The sequence below is a fragment of the Mercurialis annua genome, linkage group LG1-X, assembly GCF_937616625.2.
Source record: "Mercurialis annua linkage group LG1-X, ddMerAnnu1.2, whole genome shotgun sequence".
NCBI lineage: Eukaryota > Viridiplantae > Streptophyta > Magnoliopsida > Malpighiales > Euphorbiaceae > Mercurialis > Mercurialis annua.
Window position 1 is genome coordinate 50,190,657 of NC_065570.1, and position 18,010 is coordinate 50,208,666.

The following is an 18,010-nucleotide window of genomic DNA, read 5'->3' on the forward strand; positions in this document are numbered from 1 at the left end:
TATAATAATAATAATAATAATACCCCATCAACAATATGCATATAACATTTTTCTATATTATTATTATACATCACAAAATCTTGAATAAAGAGTGAATCTGGTTTCCGAAAAATAAAAAATGTTATCATTGATCGATTGAAAGTGAATTGTTTGATCTTAAATCACAAAATTAAAAACTGTATCTTTTTATTATTTAATTATTCGGCTCAAGTTCATATCTTTAACTTCATTTGAAAAGAAAAACTAAAGATCCATTTTTTTTAATTGATTGTCTAAATCTTTTTATCATATACTTTACTATATATGATAAGGTAGATCACTTTAAAATATCAAACATTCATGCATTTTATCAATTATAATTTTTTAATTTTTTAAAATTTGAAAAATACTTTTGTAATTATATTGAAAAATTTAATTTTTTAAATTCTAAATTTTATATTTTTATTAATTACGGCCAAATTTTTAAAATATCGTCTAACTTCTAAAAAGCGTTACTATAAGATTTTGGTCACAACTGATAAAAAGATAAAAAAGTTTGGATTTGAAAAATGAAATTTAAAGTTTTAGACATAATTACACAAAAGCCTTTTAAATTGGATTTAATTTTAAAAATAAAAAATTTGGATATAATTGATAAAAGATGCAATGCTTGAGCTTTTTAAAATAGTTTATTTAATATAATGGGTAATGAATCAAAATTGAACTGATGTTTTTCCATTTGTGCTCGACTCTTAAGTATTCAAACAAATCAATTTTGGTATATGCACGATCAGTTCTGTTTCGAACGAATCGATGTACACAACTATTCATATACATGTATATATATATAGTCGAGTAACTAAACTTGCACTTTCATATTATCTCTCCATTATAATAAATAATGTCTCATAATAAAAACACATTATAATTTGATTTGAAAAAGTTAAATTTTCTCCTCATTGAAATAAGTAAAAAATTATGTACACCAAGTCACTTTAAATTTCTTTAGTTAATAGATTAAATGATATATGTGTCGGACATCAATCCATTAAAAATTATAGGATCAAATTTTTCTACGAACACTAAAATTACCCTCTTCAAATAATAAAAAAATAAAAAATCTAAGAAATTTATAATGTTTAAAAATGAATATTTTATATATCTTTTTAACTTGAAATTTTAATATATTTTAATGAAGTCCAATGGCCAAAATGAAGTGTTACTAAATAAAGGTATAAAAATCATATTTGCCCCTAAAGTTTGAGCAAATTATCATATTTGCTAACATATTTAAATGGACTCCTTTAAACCCTCACACTAAACACCGTTAGAGGCATATACCACCTTTTTTTAGAAAACACTAGTGATCTAAGAGCCATTTAAAAAAACATTAATTGTACCTTTCCAAAACATGAGTATAGGTGATCCTTAACCAAGACGTTAGGAGTTAATATAACCTTTTCCCCCCTAAATAAAATTCAGAATTTGTATGCTTCACCTCTAATAATATGAACATTTCATGCAAATGAAATTAACATATTGCACGCCAGTATATTCTCTTCAATAATGAGACACTACTCACTAAATCATACATATAAATTAGTTTTTGGTTTGGAGGATTTATGATTCAGTTTACAATATTCGGAAACCAAATGTTTATAACTCTAATTGTATTAGGGCAAGTTGAACGTAGAATTCAAATTTGGAAAACACGTACGGGGGCACTAATGTCACAGTGCAAGCTGTGATGAGGTGAGAACGTCAAGTAGGGGCGGAACTAGGGAGGGTCGAAGAGGGTCGGCCGACCCTCCTCGCCGGAAAATAATTTAAAAAAATAGATTTTTTAGAAATTTTTCTCATAGGGGCGGTTGTAACCGCCCTTACATGTTGTCGGGGCGGTTTTATCCTTGTAGGGGAGGTGAACTAAAAAATAACATATTTGCACGTATTTATTGTCGTTTTATTTTTTAATTAGCCGAACGTAAAAAATTTGACCCTCCTAATTGAGAGTCCTAGTTCCGCCACTGACGTCAAGCATGAGATGTTAAGATATTTCCATATTATTAAAGTAAAATATAAAGAGTTTACAAGCATGAAAGTTCAACCACCTATTAATTAATTATTTGATCATTCATATGCTTGTTTAATATTATTCTAACTCATTTATAATCAAATACTCCACCATATTAATTAATAATATTTCTAATACGAAAAGCATAAGTTTTTGGAGGCCACCATAATCACTACTACGGTTGTGGTGATGTGCGAACGTATTCTCTTTTAATGGACGTTTTAGGTGTATAAATATATATGCTATGTATTTTTAGGGTTTCGAAGAGCATGTACGACATAATAGATATACCTTGCATTATTTTTAAGTTTTTTTTTTCTTGTTTAGTGATTAAATTTTCTGCAGTGATTAAGTTTTAGGTGTTAGAGTACTGATCTCTAACTACTTTTCTTTTTATAATCTATTGAATTAATATTAGTAAACTACTCATTCCTCCATCTCATAATATATATATATATATATATATATATATATATATATATATATGTTTCAAGGTTTCGCCCTGACTAATCCGGATCCGACCCGCGTCGCGCATCTGACATGGTGGGTGAGTCTTCTAGTGGGAATTTTTTGCATTCACAAGAACTCGAACCCGAAACCTTGCTTAAGCGATACCAAGCCGCTTACCACTTGGACGAACCCCCATTGGTTCATACTATATATATATTTTGTATTGGTTTGATTATATTTTATTTTGCTATTAATTTAATTATTTTTTATAAATTTTTATTCTTTTACTCTTTAATTTTGTCGTTTTTTTGTTGATATATATGAATTACTCTCACAATACAAATCAATTGGTTCACCAATGTACAATTGATTTTGATGTTGATCTCAATTATGTAGAAATTACTCACTGTTAATGCAATTAATACGCTCAGATTCATAATTTTTTTTTATAAACAATCAAGGATTTCTTAACGAAAGATTATCTTTAAAATAATGTTGATGGTTCATATTGTTTCTACATATTTTGTTCCTTTAGGAATGTTCACCATGTTTGCTTTTCTCAACTAGAGCGGAAAGGAGAGCGGATGAACATTTGTTTTTCTAACTGTCAGTCACGGTTATTTTTATCGTCATTTGATTGCTTTCTCGATCGTCTCATTTCATCCTTTCTACGGTCATCCAACATTTTTCTTTTACTCTTTTCTAGTATTCTAAATCGGCCACGGCGGTCAACTATTCATGAACAATCACACTTTTTCGGAACAATTTTATAAATACATTTAAATTCAGCTTGCCTTTCATGGCTAAAAATTGAGATCAATTGAGACAAATAAATATTATGTTGTTGTCGATAATGTTTGAAAATTGATGGAGACATAACATATTGTAATTGAAGCATCATCTTCTTCAATCCACAAATTAAGAAAAACCAAAGTGGATTTGGTTGAACTTGTGTTTGATTACTTTTGTAGTGTCAAATTTGATTTGGACTACACATAGGTTATGCAAAAATCTTAATGTTTGGACAATATGCCCTTTTCTACATTACATTCAACCTAGTGAATAAGCCCCTACACAATTTTATAATATTTTTCTAGTACCTTATAATTCCTCATTTTCCATCAGAAGACTATAGCATTGGGGAAATTTTGGCATTGTGAGTAGACATTAGTGAATATTATCTTATTTTACACTTCTAAATATCTTAAAAGCATCCATTATCTTAAATCATTAATTATTGATATGTTTTATAAATAGACAAAGGATCATGTTGCTCCTTGAGCTTAACAAAAAATATTTAAATACCAAGTTGACATTTTTGAAAAAAAAAATCTAAAACTTGCCAATCCTTGGCTGAATTCATTCCTTTTTTAATATTTTGAATTAGGGTTGGACAAGAACTAATTAATCGATTCATAAGTGTTATTTAACCGATTCATGATAGTATAATTTTTAAAACAAATATCTAAAATCGGTTGATCATTTAAAATTGATTATTTTTGGTTTTACAATTTTTAACCATATAACTATTAGAAATTCAAATTAAAAAAATATATGGAATGAAATTTTATGCATAATCTATGAAAATTGTAGTTTCATTCATTTCATTCCATCTATTTTTAACCAAATAAAACTCTATTTATATATTTTTTATTTAGATTTCTTTACGAGTATGTGTGCATATATATATTATAATTTATCAAAAAATTACATTATTTGCAACCAGTTAATCGGTTATTAAAAACAGTTTTTAAAAGTTTAAATGCTAAACTTAAATCATTAATTATAAAGTTTAAATATTTTAACATAAACCTAAACAGGTTAATCGAGTAACCATTCATTTTGGTTCAATGTTTCAATTTCGATTTAGTAAAACGGTTCGATAGCTTGGCTGTTTTGCCCATTCCTATTTTATTCGATTGAGTTCGTGTGAGTCCCTCACTTTCCATCTAATTAATCTTTTGAATTTCTTAAAAATAAAATCTAAAATAACATTTCACAAAAGGAAAAAAAGACATTGATTTTAATATGAAATTCTGAGCAGGACCAAGATAAAGAAATTAGTTAAAATAACGATAAATAAATTTAATTTAATTATACTTTTTTGGAAAAATTATATGGATAATTTTGAAGAGAGTTGTGTGGAATGTAATGGTATTTTAATTAGAGATATAACTGAATCCATTCAAGTTGAAACATTGTTAAGTTCGAGCTCTACCCGATTCTTAAATCTAAAACTCGAAATTCAACTCAACTCGATTGAGTTTTGTTTTAAAAGATCGATTTCTAGTTAGAATATCTGAGACATAAACTCGACTCAACTCGATTATATGTATAAATTTTAAAAAAAATTCATACAAATACAAATATAATATATATAAGGTAAATAAATAATTAATTAGAGCTCAATTAGGTTTATGAGCTTATCGAACAAAGTATTTTTGAAGTTTGAACTCGACGCGATATTATTCGATTCAATTTCGAATATTTTTTGAGTCAATTCTGAATAAGGTGCAAGTTGATTGACTCTTTTACAATACTCATTATGATTTTTTTTTAAAGAGAAACTAACAACGAAATAAAATTAGTGACAAAAGAAAGGAAAAGTGTAATTAATAATAATAATAATATACTGATTCACTTACTTTTCAAATGCAGGACACACATACGGTTTGATTCGGTTTTTGCCATTTTAGAAATTTAATATTCGATTTTTAATTCAGTTTAGGTTCTTACAAACTGAACCGATCGAAAAAACTGAATAATAATACGCTTAATTTATATATTGCCTTTTCTTAATATAATGTGTGAGTTATTTATTATGTTGAGGATATTATGCTTGAATAGGTTTTATTTTGTAGGTGATTTATGCAAGAAAGTCATGAACCGAGAATCAAAGGAATTTGCAAAGAAACGAAGAAAATATGTCAAATTGATCCTTATTTATGAACGGATAGTTTTGTTCATATTCAATACTTCAAATGAGAAAGTGTTCTTCATATGAATTGTTGTAGACATCATAAACTTTCCAAAACATCAAAAATTACAGCATTCAGAGTTGTCTAACTCAGCCTATGGAGTTTTAAAGATTGACAAATTGCACGCCGCATTAGATTGCTTGCAGATTTGATCTTTCTCCATTGATTTGATATTTCCGATTCCTTAGAGACATCTCAAACTTTCTAATGAATCAAGAACCAAGTCATTTGGAGTTGTGTGCATAGAGTTATGACTTTCCGAAGTTGGTGGCTGCCCCTGAAATTAGTCCGGCCGGCCATGAGCAATCCCGACGACCGACAGGATTGGGAGGCCGGCAGGAATCACATCTGGACAGCTGCCCTGCCGGCCATTGAGTAATCTTGACGATCGACAGGATTTGGAGGCCGGCGGGATCAAAGTGAAAAGTGACAAAAAAATTATCTGGAATGCGCTAAATTCATCGGGAATCGATCCTAATTCGACTCGGACTTGTTTTACAACATAAAATGTGAAATTTTCTACTTCTAGAAAATTGAGAGCATCAAAGATCGAAGTCCAATTTGAATTAGAAGTGTTTCTTTACACTTTATTTTAATACTAAAAGAAGATTGACTTATGACAAAACTCAAGTTTCAAGACCTCTATAAATAGAGCTCAGCTCAGGGCTATTGAATCATTCAATTCATTATGTAAATAAATCATTCCATTCTTTATTTATTAGTTTAGTTTAGTTTAATTTAATTTAATTTTATTTTTTAGATTAGTTCTTTAATTTAACTTGTAAAATCATTCAAGCACAATTTGGATTTCAAGATTTCATTGAAGATGATTATTTTTAAGGCAAATCAAGTTTGATTTCTTTTCTCTTTAATTATGCAATTCATTATTGTTTGTTTGCTTGCTGTTATTATGCCTAGCTAAATTTATTGACTTAGAATATTGTGAATAATACGAATCTATGATTTGAAATTTGAAAACTAAAATTATATATTTTTTGTTAATACAACCTTTTGTTATTGAGATTAATGCTTGTGATTAGTTGGCAATAATTGCATGATTTAAGATTGAATAGTGAGGAGGGGATTTAAGCAATTTGATCGGAAGAGGTAATAAAGACATAATTATAAAATATGAGTCCGACCATCATGTTTGCGTTATGTTGTTTATGTGGATAATTTGATCTTAATACTTTGGTTATAATTATGGGTTATTTTCTATTGTCATGTAAGCCGTGACAGTAAGCACGATTCGGGGTACTCGAGTTATAATCAATCGGCTAGTTCGAGCCCGAAAGCGGGATTAGTGATTTTCGATCTATCCTCATTGCATGTAATAACTACAATTAATTGATATGATTTAAATTTATAAGGCATCGATAATTCATACGAAAGCAATATTCTAAGTTGTTTGTTATCATTGTTAATTTCTTTTATTTAATATTTTCTGTTTTCGTTATTTTAATTCAAAACATAAATATATCAATTATTCGATTGCTCAAATAATAGTTTAGCTAACTATTTTGGTACTAAATTCAATTTCTCGTGGTTTCGACTTTTATTTATCATTATATTACTTGATTTATCGTATACTTGCGATTTTGAGCATCAAATAACAATTTTTTTTGAAAAAATAAAATTAATATATTTATTTATACTTTTTAGGATTTTTTCTTCAATTATATTTAATATCTAAGATAATAAATAAATATACTAATAACATATGTAAAGTTATTATTAATCAATGATATTTTAATTTTTTATTAGAAAACTGAAAAAAAAATTAAAAAAATTGGTTTTTATATCAAACCAAACCGAGATTTTTTCGGTTTTTTTAATTTTAGTTTGAACCAACTTCGATTTCGGTTCGGTTTTGAATTTTCATCCAATTTTAGTTTTTAACTTTTCCGGTTCGGTCACCAAAATCGCTGATTACACAGCCCTACTTTTAAGTGTATATAAATATTTATAACATATTATTTGTGTATTTTACTATATTTTTTATATACTAGTGATATAATATTTTTCTATAATTTAGAGTAATATTAGAACAATTTTACTATACTTTTATTTCAGATAATATAGTATGGAAAAAATGAAAATTGAAATAAATATGCATAACCGAAACGTAATTTTTTTTAAAGGGGACAGAACATCTATAATTCAAATTTGACGCCATGTAATTTATATTTTTTTTTTTTGAGATAAAAAGTTCTATTAATCAAAAGCTGATTGATCAGCCAATACATAGAATTTGATAATCGGAGGGACATGCCCCAACCAATTAGATAAACTAAAATAGTCATATGCTACCACATGAGATTTTCTATTAAAACAACATTTATGCATCTCAATTAAGCTAAAGTAGTCATTTGCTATCAAACTGATAATATTACAAAGCAAAGAGTTGTTGTTGAAGGCATCCATTACAACCTTTAAAATAAAGGGAATTAGATTAGCTTCGCTTGCCATGATAATACTAACTTTAATCGCACGACTGCTACAGCTAGCAGCTATAACTTCATCGTTAAAGTACCTAATCACATCTTCTGTGACATATCTCTTCTCTTGAACATTAAAGACATCATCGATATTGACGCAAAACATACCGATATTTGGTGAAATCCGTCGTAAGATGGTGGCTCTAATTGTTTTAGAGATCCAAGTCGCTTGCATCGCAAAAAACAATTTCATCTCTAACGATGAAAAAAAAACTACTCTTAATTTCGATTAGATCAGATCTAATGAAATTAAGATACTAGAATAGAAAATAATTTCTAGATCTAGACCATAAATGGCTAAGAAAGAAATTTTATTCAAAATTAAAGACAATAACTATAAAAAAAGCTAAAAAGACTGAATATGAGAGATTAGGGAGGTGATTTTAGGCCAAGAATGGCCAAAAACCACCTCCCAAATGACAAAAAGAAGAAAACTTACTAGGGTTTGAGAGGTTTCTCAAAGAGAGAGACGGCTAGGGTTTTTTTTCCCATGTAATTTATATTTTATTTTGTATATAAGTATGGATTTTATAACTTGATTCAACTTCATGGTTCATCCTTTCTTTTTTATTGTTAAAATGTACTTTCTTTCACTTTTATTTCAACTATTTGAATTTTCTTCTTCTTCTTTTTTCAATTGTTTTCCACAATTAATAACAATCCAATTTAAACCGGTCGAATTAGTCGAACCAGTGAGATCGGTCCAATCGGATTATAAAAGGCTTAATCATTAAAATATACCTCACCTTTTCAAATTTTTTATTTATATCTCAAACTTTTAAAATCTTTTATTTTACTTCATTTTTTGATATTTAGTTTTCATTGTATTCATTTATTCCGTATTGGAGTTTTTTCGGTTGGAAAAATTTCAAATATGTCTTTTATATTTTGACACAGTCTCAAATTTTAGTATTTTTTTAAACATTAAGGGTTTATTAAGACTACGTCTCAAATATCAAGGACATAATTAAAACTTATTAAGAGTAAAAAAATAATTTTAAAAAAATATATAATTGAAACTAAAAATTGGAAAAAAAAATTAGAATACAACTAAGAAAGTGGAAAAGGATAAGATATTTTTGGACCATAAGGCCATTTTAAAAACATTGATATTGTCTAAATAAGACTCTATACTCCATTCAAGTATAACTTAGTAATAAAGTTGTTAAGTAGCTTGATGGGATCCTAACACCACTAGACTAAATGTGTCATTAAGTTAATAACTAAAAAAATTATTTTTCATATGGTTCATAAATTACTTCTATTGAGAAATACTCGCAGTTGAGTTGTTAATCTCAAACCACAAAACCAAAACCAAAAATAATTAATTAAAATGAAATATAATTCATCTTTTTTACATTTTTGTTGCTTTAGATCCGAAGAACTCTCATTCTTAATCTCATTTCCATCTCCATTGAAGCAAAAATAAGAAAAACTATACCCAAAAATCAACCACATTACTTGAAATTTAGTGCCAAGAATCAAGAAAATGTTAAGGGTGCTACAATTAGGATTTAGAAAGACTATGATATGGTTGTTTTTCATTTTTGCAATGCTATACATTATCTACTCTTATCATCTTCTCATAATCAAGGATCGTCAATGCATTACGCACGAAGAAAATCTCGAATTCCTAAGCAATATGACGAACCTTAACGACCAAGAAAAAGATCAAGATCAAGAACAAGAACCAAAACATGTTTCCTTACAAGAACCTATTCAAATACCTCAAAGATCACAGTCTTACAAGACAGGATTAAAGCACATTGTTTTCGGGATTGCAGCGTCCGCGAATTTGTGGGAGAAGCGGAAGGAGTATGTCAAGATATGGTGGAAGCCGGGGCAGACACGAGGGATAGTTTGGATGGATAGAAGAGTAAGGACTAGAGGAAACGAAAATTTGCCGGAAATTCGAGTTTCTTCGGATACCTCGAAATTTAAGTACTCGAATAGGCAAGGACACCGATCAGCAATCAGGATTTCTCGGGTGATTTCTGAAACGTTGAAGCTCGGATTGAAGGATGTGAGGTGGTTCGTTATGGGAGATGACGATACTGTTTTCGTTGTCGACAATGTGGTGAGAATTCTGTCAAAATATGATCATAGGCAATTGTATTACGTTGGTAGCTCATCGGAAAGTCATCTTCAGAATATATATTTCTCTTATGCTATGGCGTATGGGGGTGGTGGATTTGCGATAAGTTACCCGTTGGCGCAACAGTTGGCTAAGATGCAAGATAGATGCATTCAGAGATATCCTGGATTGTATGGCAGTGATGACAGGATTCAGGCTTGTATGGCTGAGCTTGGTGTACCACTAACCAAAGAAGCTGGATTTCATCAGGTATGTCTCTTTGAACAATTCAGAATTTCGAGTCCCGAGCCAAAACTTCTCGAATCTTACATTTAAACGTTTCTTTATATTTCTGAAAACGCTTATGTAACACTAAAACTGTATACTTTCTTTTTGTATAAAAAATGACGTTTTCCTTTTTAATATTTCTATTTCCATGCTACATATGCACCTAGTGGACGACACACTATCAAATCCTCTATTTCACTGTTTCGTTATTGTTTCCAGAAATGCTTCTGAAACTCTAAATCTGAACTCATAAACTTTCTTTAAAAAAATTGTTTGTTTACGGAAATGCTTTTGAAACTCTTGATAGATCAGAAATGATTGATTGTTGATTATGCTTATGCAGTACGATGTCTACGGAGACCTACTAGGCCTTCTAGGAGCTCATCCTGTGACTCCACTGGCAACACTTCATCACCTAGATGTAGTACAGCCAGTATTTCCACACATGACTAGAGCTAAAGCCATACAACATCTATTCCAATCAGTCGCCCTTGATTCAGGCAGCATAATGCAGCAATCAATCTGCTACGACAAGAAAAGGTACTGGTCGATCTCAGTTTCCTGGGGATTCGTCGTTCAAATCTGGAGAGGAGTTATCTCTCCCAGAGAGCTCGAAATGCCCACAAGAACATTCCTCAATTGGTATCGAAAAGCCGATTACACTGCATATGCATTCAACACAAGGCCTGTGACAAAACATCCATGTCTCAAGCCTTTCATTTTCTATATGAGTAATACTAAGTATGATAGAGCAAGGAGGCAGATAATTAGTGTTTACACTCGCCATAAATCCAACACTCCTTATTGCCGATGGAGGATGGCTTCTCCCGAGAAAATTAACTCAGTCGTAGTACTAAAGAAGCCGGATAGTCTTCGATGGCAAAGGGTTAGTTAGTTGATTGAATCAAAAGTGTCAATGCTCTACTTGTGTTGTTATTGCTAACGAATCACAAATTCTTTTGCAGTCGCCAAGAAGAGATTGTTGCAGAATTCTGCCATCAAACAGAACCACAACACTGTACTTATGGGTGGGGGATTGTCGAGAGGGCGAAGTTAGTGAATTATAGATGCAACGAGGAACCTAGATTTTGCAGTGCAGACTAGAACAAAAAGCAAAAACAAAGAGTGCCATTTAGAAATATAGTTCAGAAGATCAAATTTTCAACTTCTGCCACACAAAAAACTCAGAATTGAGATTCTCAAGAAAAAAATTTCATTTCTGAATTCATTTCGCCTATGTAAAGTGGACACATGCTCAATAGCATTTATAGATTTCTTTACAATTGCATCTAAGTATTTCCTGATAGAGAACTACCATATCTACTGTTATATTTACATTGAACAAACAAATCCTGCTCTATACTAAAATCAAATTATTGATTTTTCGTTTCCATCTTATCTGGCACATGATTGATCAATCAATTTTACTTACCGAAGGTGCATTATCAGTTTCGTTGTTCTTCATTGTGATATTCTGAGAAACTGCTGCCTCTGGTGGTGTAGCAGAAGCCAATATAGCAAATTCAACAAGATCATTATCAAGAGACTGCAGCATCTCAACTCGTTGTATTCCGACAATCTCGCCATCCTTGATCTCCAGGTTTACTGTTTCCAACAAAATACAGAAATTAAGTCAAAGCTGAAATCAGAAAATAACATTTTTTACAAGAATAAGTTTTAAATGTAGAGTCTGGGAGTTTCGAAAGCGTTTAAACGAAATGCCAAAACACGGGACTGATTAAGTTTTTGAGCAACATAGTTGACAGCATTAGTAGATTCCCGTTCTAATAAATTCTCATAGACAAATAAACAAACATATAGAGTTCAATTTGACAATGTGACGAATAAAGATAAAGAACAGAAACTGTAAATTGCTTATGGATTGTTATCTACACAATCTAATCAACATTACCGATCAGAACCAAGAATCAATATATGGTGATAAAACTTAGTTAACCAAGATAATCATCATGACCCGACAAAGAAGATAATGCAAAGATTGAAACTAAAAGGATAATTAATTCCTTCAAATACTAATATAGTCCAAAACAAAAAAAAGGGCAATCTTGAAAGAAATCAACTATTACCACATTAAATCAGAACTCAGAAATTAATATATTAAAGAGATACATATCAAAAATCCAAGTAAATAAAACAAACCAAAGACTGAACCAAAAACAAGAAAAGATACAATCTTTAACAATATCCAAAAAAGGGTAATCTTGAACAAATTTAATTAATACCAAATTAAATCAGAAACCAGAAACCAATATATCAAAATAAACCAATTACGGAGATAAAAAAAATCAAAAATTGAAATCAAAACAAGAAAAAGGGTAATCTTTTAGTACCTGGATAAGAGAACCACCAAAGGGTAAAGAGACAGATCAAGACAACAAGGGGAACAGCATGAACCAGCTTCTCATAAGAAGATTTCTTGAAAAGAGTTGAAGAGCGAGAGTAGAGCGGAAGCTGCCAAGAATCATCCTCTGTGATTGAGTGTCTCGGAGAATATTTGAATTGTTGTTGCTGAATTGGCTGCGTTACGGGGATCTCTGCTTCTTGCGCTCGAGATGAGCTTATAATCGGTCTCTGCTGCATTTTGCACAAACTAACAGAGAGCAAGAATTAGGGTTTTGGGTGAAGAAGATGACAGGGGTAACTGTTTGTTTGTAGAGTTTATAATTAAGTTTATTGGTTTGTTAGGTTTTTATAACGACTTTGGATTTCTAGGCGGGAATGGGATATGCACGTGCAAGGCACGTGACCACGACAATTGACTGAATGAGGGATAAATTCCTTCCTCTATCTACAATTCCGCTTAATGTAATTATATTACTTAATAAAATAAATCATTACTACTTTAATATGATTATATTTTTTGATAAATCAAATTACTATTTCTTCATTATGATTATTGATGTGCAAAATTCAATATCGCAAATAAAGGGATATAAAGAAATTAGAATATCGATCACACGGAGAATGAATTTAGTACTAAATAAATCAATTAGTCTATTATTTAAGCTAAAAAATAATCTTTTTTATTATTTTTATTTGATTAAACTACTAAAAACATACAATAAAATATTAAAATAAAGAATAAAGAATAATGATTAATAAACCTAAAATATTACATTCATATAAATTCTTAAATTTAATTGGTTTCTAACACCGATCAATCATTACTTATTGATTATTACATACGATGAAAGATAAATCGATATTTTTCAACTCTCTATTTTTACACGTCGTTGATTTATTGATTATAATCCGACATCCTGAATTATTCTTACGGTCACATTTTACAGAATAATAAAAGTAATCAACAATTTATCAACGTATTAACAATAGTTTTTTATATAGATCATATACTACAAACATAATGGATTGGTTCATTTTTTTGTGTAACTATGTCCTTATTACCACTTTCAATCGGTTTGCTTTACGGGAGTCTAGTCACAAATCAATTTAGCATTAAATAATTACTAGCATAAGTTCAATAAAAAAATTATATAAATAAACAAAGATAGTTTATTAAAGTTCAATTTAGTTATTCACCCAATTCTTCCAATATTCTAAATTAAAAAATTTAACTAGCCATATATGAAGTTAGATCAATGATGAATAAGAACTGCATAATTAAAAGAAGTAAAAAAGAATTACTTGAAATTAAACCAGAAAAAATCTTGAATAAGAGTTTGTAAATAATTCACGCCTAATTTTTGAACAAAAACTTATCTAAATTAAAGAAAACTAAATTCGAAAGATAAATAAAAACTACAATTAATGAATAATAAAATAGATAATACAATAACCGTGGTTGGAGTCCTATATATATAGAGAGATCTTGAAGCTTGATAGTTACTGATCCTTTTTCTTTTTGGATTTGATTGAGTGTTTTATATGTAGAAAAATATTTTTGATTTAATTTAGACTCTAATCTACATCTAATTTTTAGCGCTATGTATCTTCAAAATATACAACATTTTTTTTGTTAGTGTAAAACAAATTCCTGGCAAATTGGATCCCCGATGAGTCGTGCATTTTTCGGATAAAATGTCCGCCTTCTAGTCACCAAAGCTGATTATCAAAGTTTAGCATAGTCGTAGGGTTAATATAATAATTTATTTAAGTAGTTGTGTTACAAGATATAACAAATAAGAAAAAAGTTTGAGAAATTAAATGAGAACTATGTGCATTATTAATATCATAAATTAATTAAATACTTTTTAAAAAAGTTTACTATTTAAATTTACTAATTAAAAATGATTTATATTTTTTTTTTCAGAAACCTTTTAAAGAGCCAATAAATGGGCTTAATAAGCCCAGTAGAGGCCCGCCTTTAGGAATCAAAACTGAGCAAAGAGTGGATCTTCTTCTTGGTTGAAAAATTAGAGAAAAATTAAAAATTAGAAAAAAAAATGACAGTAATGGGGAAGCTCAAAATTTTTGTAGTACAGGAGCCAGTTGTAGCCGCTTCTTGCCTCATCGCCGGTGTTGGTTTGTATTATTTTTTATCACCTGATCTTAATTTGAATTTTTTTTCTAGGCAGATTTGTAATACCGGTTTTTATTTGTGTTGTATGAATTTTAATTGTTGAATTGCCTCAATTTAGGGGCATCATAGTTGTTTTGATGATCCTCTAGAAATTATTATTTGTTAGGGTTTTCATTCAGCATAGACTTAATTTTATGTATTCATAGTGAATGCATATTTATATAAGCTTTTATTATATTGTGGAAATGCTAGGTCTTTTTCTTCCAGCTGTGGTTAGGCCGATTTTGGATTCGTTTGAAACGAGCAAGCAAGTCCCTCAGCCGGCCTTGACTGATGTGCGTATCCTTTAATTTTTGTATAAGTTGATGTGTATCGGAGTCAACGGTTGTTCCTTGTGAACTTGAATTTTAGGGTTAAACTCTAGTTGATAGTGATACTAGCGGCATTTAGTGGCAATTGTTCACTTTTTTAATACCTTTTCATTGGATTATGGCGGTGAGTGCTTAAAATATTGTAATAAGTTGATTTCAGTAAGAGTATAGGAAACAATTGTTGTAACTGATAAATCAAAGATCATTTGCATATTTAACGGAATCTGGCCTGGTTGGCTGGTTATGACTTATGAAGTTATCGTCATATGATTTTGTTTGTTGACATCATCTTTTAGGAAGGTACCATCTTGAAGTAAGAAACTGACAATTTCTTGCTAGTTTTTTAAACATTGTTTATCAGATAGAATGTCTTCGATTGATTTGGAATGTAGGATTTATCGACTTCACTGTGAGCCTAATGGCATGGCTAATCATGGATTCTGTGTGGGCTATAATTACTGTTATCTATTCTGGCCCTTAATGATAGAGATTAGCCATGCCATGTTCATGATGATGGCACTGCTGATGAGTGATGCCAGTTCGTTGCCAAGAAATGTCTTTACTTCTATCTAGAATTCTCCAAATTTCTGAAATCTGTTCCACTTATTATTTTGCAGGTTGTTGCAGGTGTGCGTAAAAAGCAATGATGAATGAAGTAGCCTGACATCAAACATTCTCCCCTGCTAAGTAGCACGAAATAAGCTTCTTTTTCTGTTATGTTGAGCCGTGTTCTGTACCATTTTATGGATATTCTTTTGCCTTGTTGAATCAAAACATTGAATTAATTGATGGTTAATTTAGAATCATCGCTTTTTGCATTAGTTATGAGAACTATTTGCTATATTGATTTGGACATCTAGTTTTGCTGCTTCTTCTCAACTAAAAACTTATTGTTTGGTGATCTATCTTGATTAGGGGCCTGCATTCAATTCAAATTCTTTTCTCTTTTCTCTTTATTCAAAATCAAACTGAACTGCACCGATTCAGTTAGTCCGGATAGTTTTTTTTTTCAGTTCTATTAGTGTTTAAATTTCATTTATTTTTTTGATTATACAGAATTGAATTTGCCCGTACGGTTCAGTTTCTCCTAATTATGATGTGTGAAAAGCTTTGAACTCACTCTTGCTTGATAAGGAACAGCTGAAAACTAAAACTTTGGATAACACTTGAGAAGCTTCAACATGATTGCATATTGTTCAACAAATCATCAGAATTGTCATCCTAACTTTCTATTGAACGATATCAATTTAGTTTTTATGAATGATAGTAACTTGATGGAAACACATAGCTAGTGTTTACACTCGCCATAAATCCCACGCACCTTATAGCCGATGGAGGATGGCTTTCACTGAGAAAATGAACTCAATCGTAGTACTGAAGCAGCCGGATAGTCTTCGGTGGCAGAAGGTGGGTTAGTTTCTTGAGTCATAAATAAGTGTATAAATTGATGCTCTTCATGTTGTTAAACTGCTAATTGAATTACAGTTTCTTTTATAGTCACCATGAAGAGATTGTTGCAGAGTTCTGCCATCAAACAGAACCACGACGTATGGGTGGGAATTGTCGAGAGGGTGGAATTAGTGAGTTATAGATTGAATGAGAAACCAAGATCGTTTATTCCGTGATTTCATCTTGTATCTCAAAGAAAGCTTGTGCAGTGCAGATAAGATCAAAAAGCAAAAGCAAAGTATCATTTGGAGTATAGCTTAGAAGATCAGCCACCCAGAAAAGCTCAGAACTGAGATTCTCAAGAAAAAAATTTACTTCTGAATTTGTTTCTCCTATTTAAAATAGACACATGGTAAAGCAATTATAGTTTTCTTTACAAATTGCATCTATGTGTTTCCTATCCGAGAATAACCATATCTACTGTTGCATTTACATTGAACAAACAAATCCTACTCTCTACTAAAATCAAACTGTTGAAATTGTTTTTGTTTTTCGGTGGTTCTTGTTATTGATCAATCAATTTCACTTACGGATGGAGCATTGTCAGTTTCATTGCCCTTATGTAGCAGATGCCAAAATGGCAAATTCAACAAAATCATTATTAAGAGACTGGAGTATCTCAACTGGTTGTATTCCAACAGTCACACCACCATCTTTGATCTCCAGACTTACTGTTTTCAAAAACATATAGAAATTACGGCAACGCGGAAATGGAAAAATGACATCTTTTTATAAGAATACAGTTTGGCAGTATTAAAAGCTTTAATGGAAATGCGGAAACACGGGAATAGATAAGTTTTCGTGCAACATAGTTGACAGAATTAGCAGTCTCCAATTCTCATCTAGTCCTAGAGACGAATAGACAAACATATTGAGTTCAGTTCGATAATGTAAAGTATAAAGATGAAGAACGAATATATCCATAGTTAAATCACTATTACCAATGACATTAATTTAGACATAAGCCACAACAGAACACATAGTTAATGCATATTCTTCCACTGCTGCTGCTGCTGCTGCTGCTTATCGTTATACCTATTTTTTTTTTTTTTTTGCTCCAACCGATACCCGTTCTGCCAACTTCACAATTGCAACATAAAATTAAGTGTTGTGGTCATAATTATAAATAGACCCAAATTATGAGTCCTCTACTAATACAACTACATCACTCCTCCTCTCATAAAATACCTCCTACTGACTCCTCTCCACAATCTATCATCGGCACCGTTAGATGATAAAACTCTGATGTTAGTCATCAATTTTTCTGACCTGTTACTTCATATACAGATTAAACTTTATGGTAATCCAAACTTTTGAAACATTTATACTAGAGGTGGCCATGGGCCGGTTC

The 18,010-nt window shown here is 30.5% G+C and overlaps 3 protein-coding genes across 3 annotated transcripts; 2 read left to right on the plus strand and 1 right to left on the minus strand.

Moving 5' to 3' along the window:
• The first annotated feature begins 9,329 nt into the window (after positions 1-9,329).
• LOC126680134 (uncharacterized) lies at positions 9,330-11,631 on the plus strand. Its single transcript, XM_050375192.2, has 3 exons — positions 9,330-10,320; positions 10,682-11,224; positions 11,304-11,631. Exons 1-3 carry the CDS (start codon positions 9,466-9,468, stop codon positions 11,403-11,405), a joined length of 1,500 nt encoding a protein of 499 aa, XP_050231149.1. The 5' UTR covers positions 9,330-9,465; the 3' UTR covers positions 11,406-11,631.
• LOC126680141 (uncharacterized) lies at positions 11,541-13,132 on the minus strand. The gene is made up of 2 exons (XM_050375202.2): positions 12,690-13,132; positions 11,541-11,943 (listed from the first exon to the last, which is right to left on the minus strand). Exons 1-2 carry the CDS (start codon positions 12,937-12,939, stop codon positions 11,753-11,755), a joined length of 441 nt encoding a protein of 146 aa, XP_050231159.1. The 5' UTR covers positions 12,940-13,132; the 3' UTR covers positions 11,541-11,752.
• Positions 13,133-14,710: 1,578 nt separating this feature from the next.
• On the plus strand, positions 14,711-16,016 carry LOC126666199 (uncharacterized). The gene is made up of 3 exons (XM_050359200.2): positions 14,711-14,841; positions 15,092-15,174; positions 15,828-16,016. The coding sequence occupies exons 1-3, from the start codon at positions 14,763-14,765 to the stop codon at positions 15,855-15,857; spliced, it is 192 nt and encodes a 63-aa protein (XP_050215157.1). The 5' UTR covers positions 14,711-14,762; the 3' UTR covers positions 15,858-16,016.
• The last annotated feature ends 1,994 nt before the right edge of the window (positions 16,017-18,010 follow it).

Excerpts from the sequence above, each read along its gene's own strand:
- LOC126680134 (XM_050375192.2), top strand. The coding sequence starts at position 9,466 with ATGTTAAGGGTGCTACAATTAGGATTTAGAAAGACTATGATATGGTTG. Across the intron at positions 10,321-10,681 it reads AAGAAGCTGGATTTCATCAG|TACGATGTCTACGGAGACCT; the intron begins GTATGTCTCTTT and ends ATGCTTATGCAG. Across the intron at positions 11,225-11,303 it reads ATAGTCTTCGATGGCAAAGG|TCGCCAAGAAGAGATTGTTG; the intron begins GTTAGTTAGTTG and ends ATTCTTTTGCAG.
- LOC126680141 (XM_050375202.2), bottom strand. The coding sequence starts at position 12,939 with ATGCAGCAGAGACCGATTATAAGCTCATCTCGAGCGCAAGAAGCAGAG. Across the intron at positions 11,944-12,689 it reads TTGGTGGTTCTCTTATCCAG|TAAACCTGGAGATCAAGGAT; the intron begins GTACTAAAAGAT and ends TGTTGGAAACAG.
- LOC126666199 (XM_050359200.2), top strand. The coding sequence starts at position 14,763 with ATGACAGTAATGGGGAAGCTCAAAATTTTTGTAGTACAGGAGCCAGTT. Across the intron at positions 14,842-15,091 it reads TTGCCTCATCGCCGGTGTTG|GTCTTTTTCTTCCAGCTGTG; the intron begins GTTTGTATTATT and ends TGGAAATGCTAG. Across the intron at positions 15,175-15,827 it reads CTCAGCCGGCCTTGACTGAT|GTTGTTGCAGGTGTGCGTAA; the intron begins GTGCGTATCCTT and ends ATTATTTTGCAG.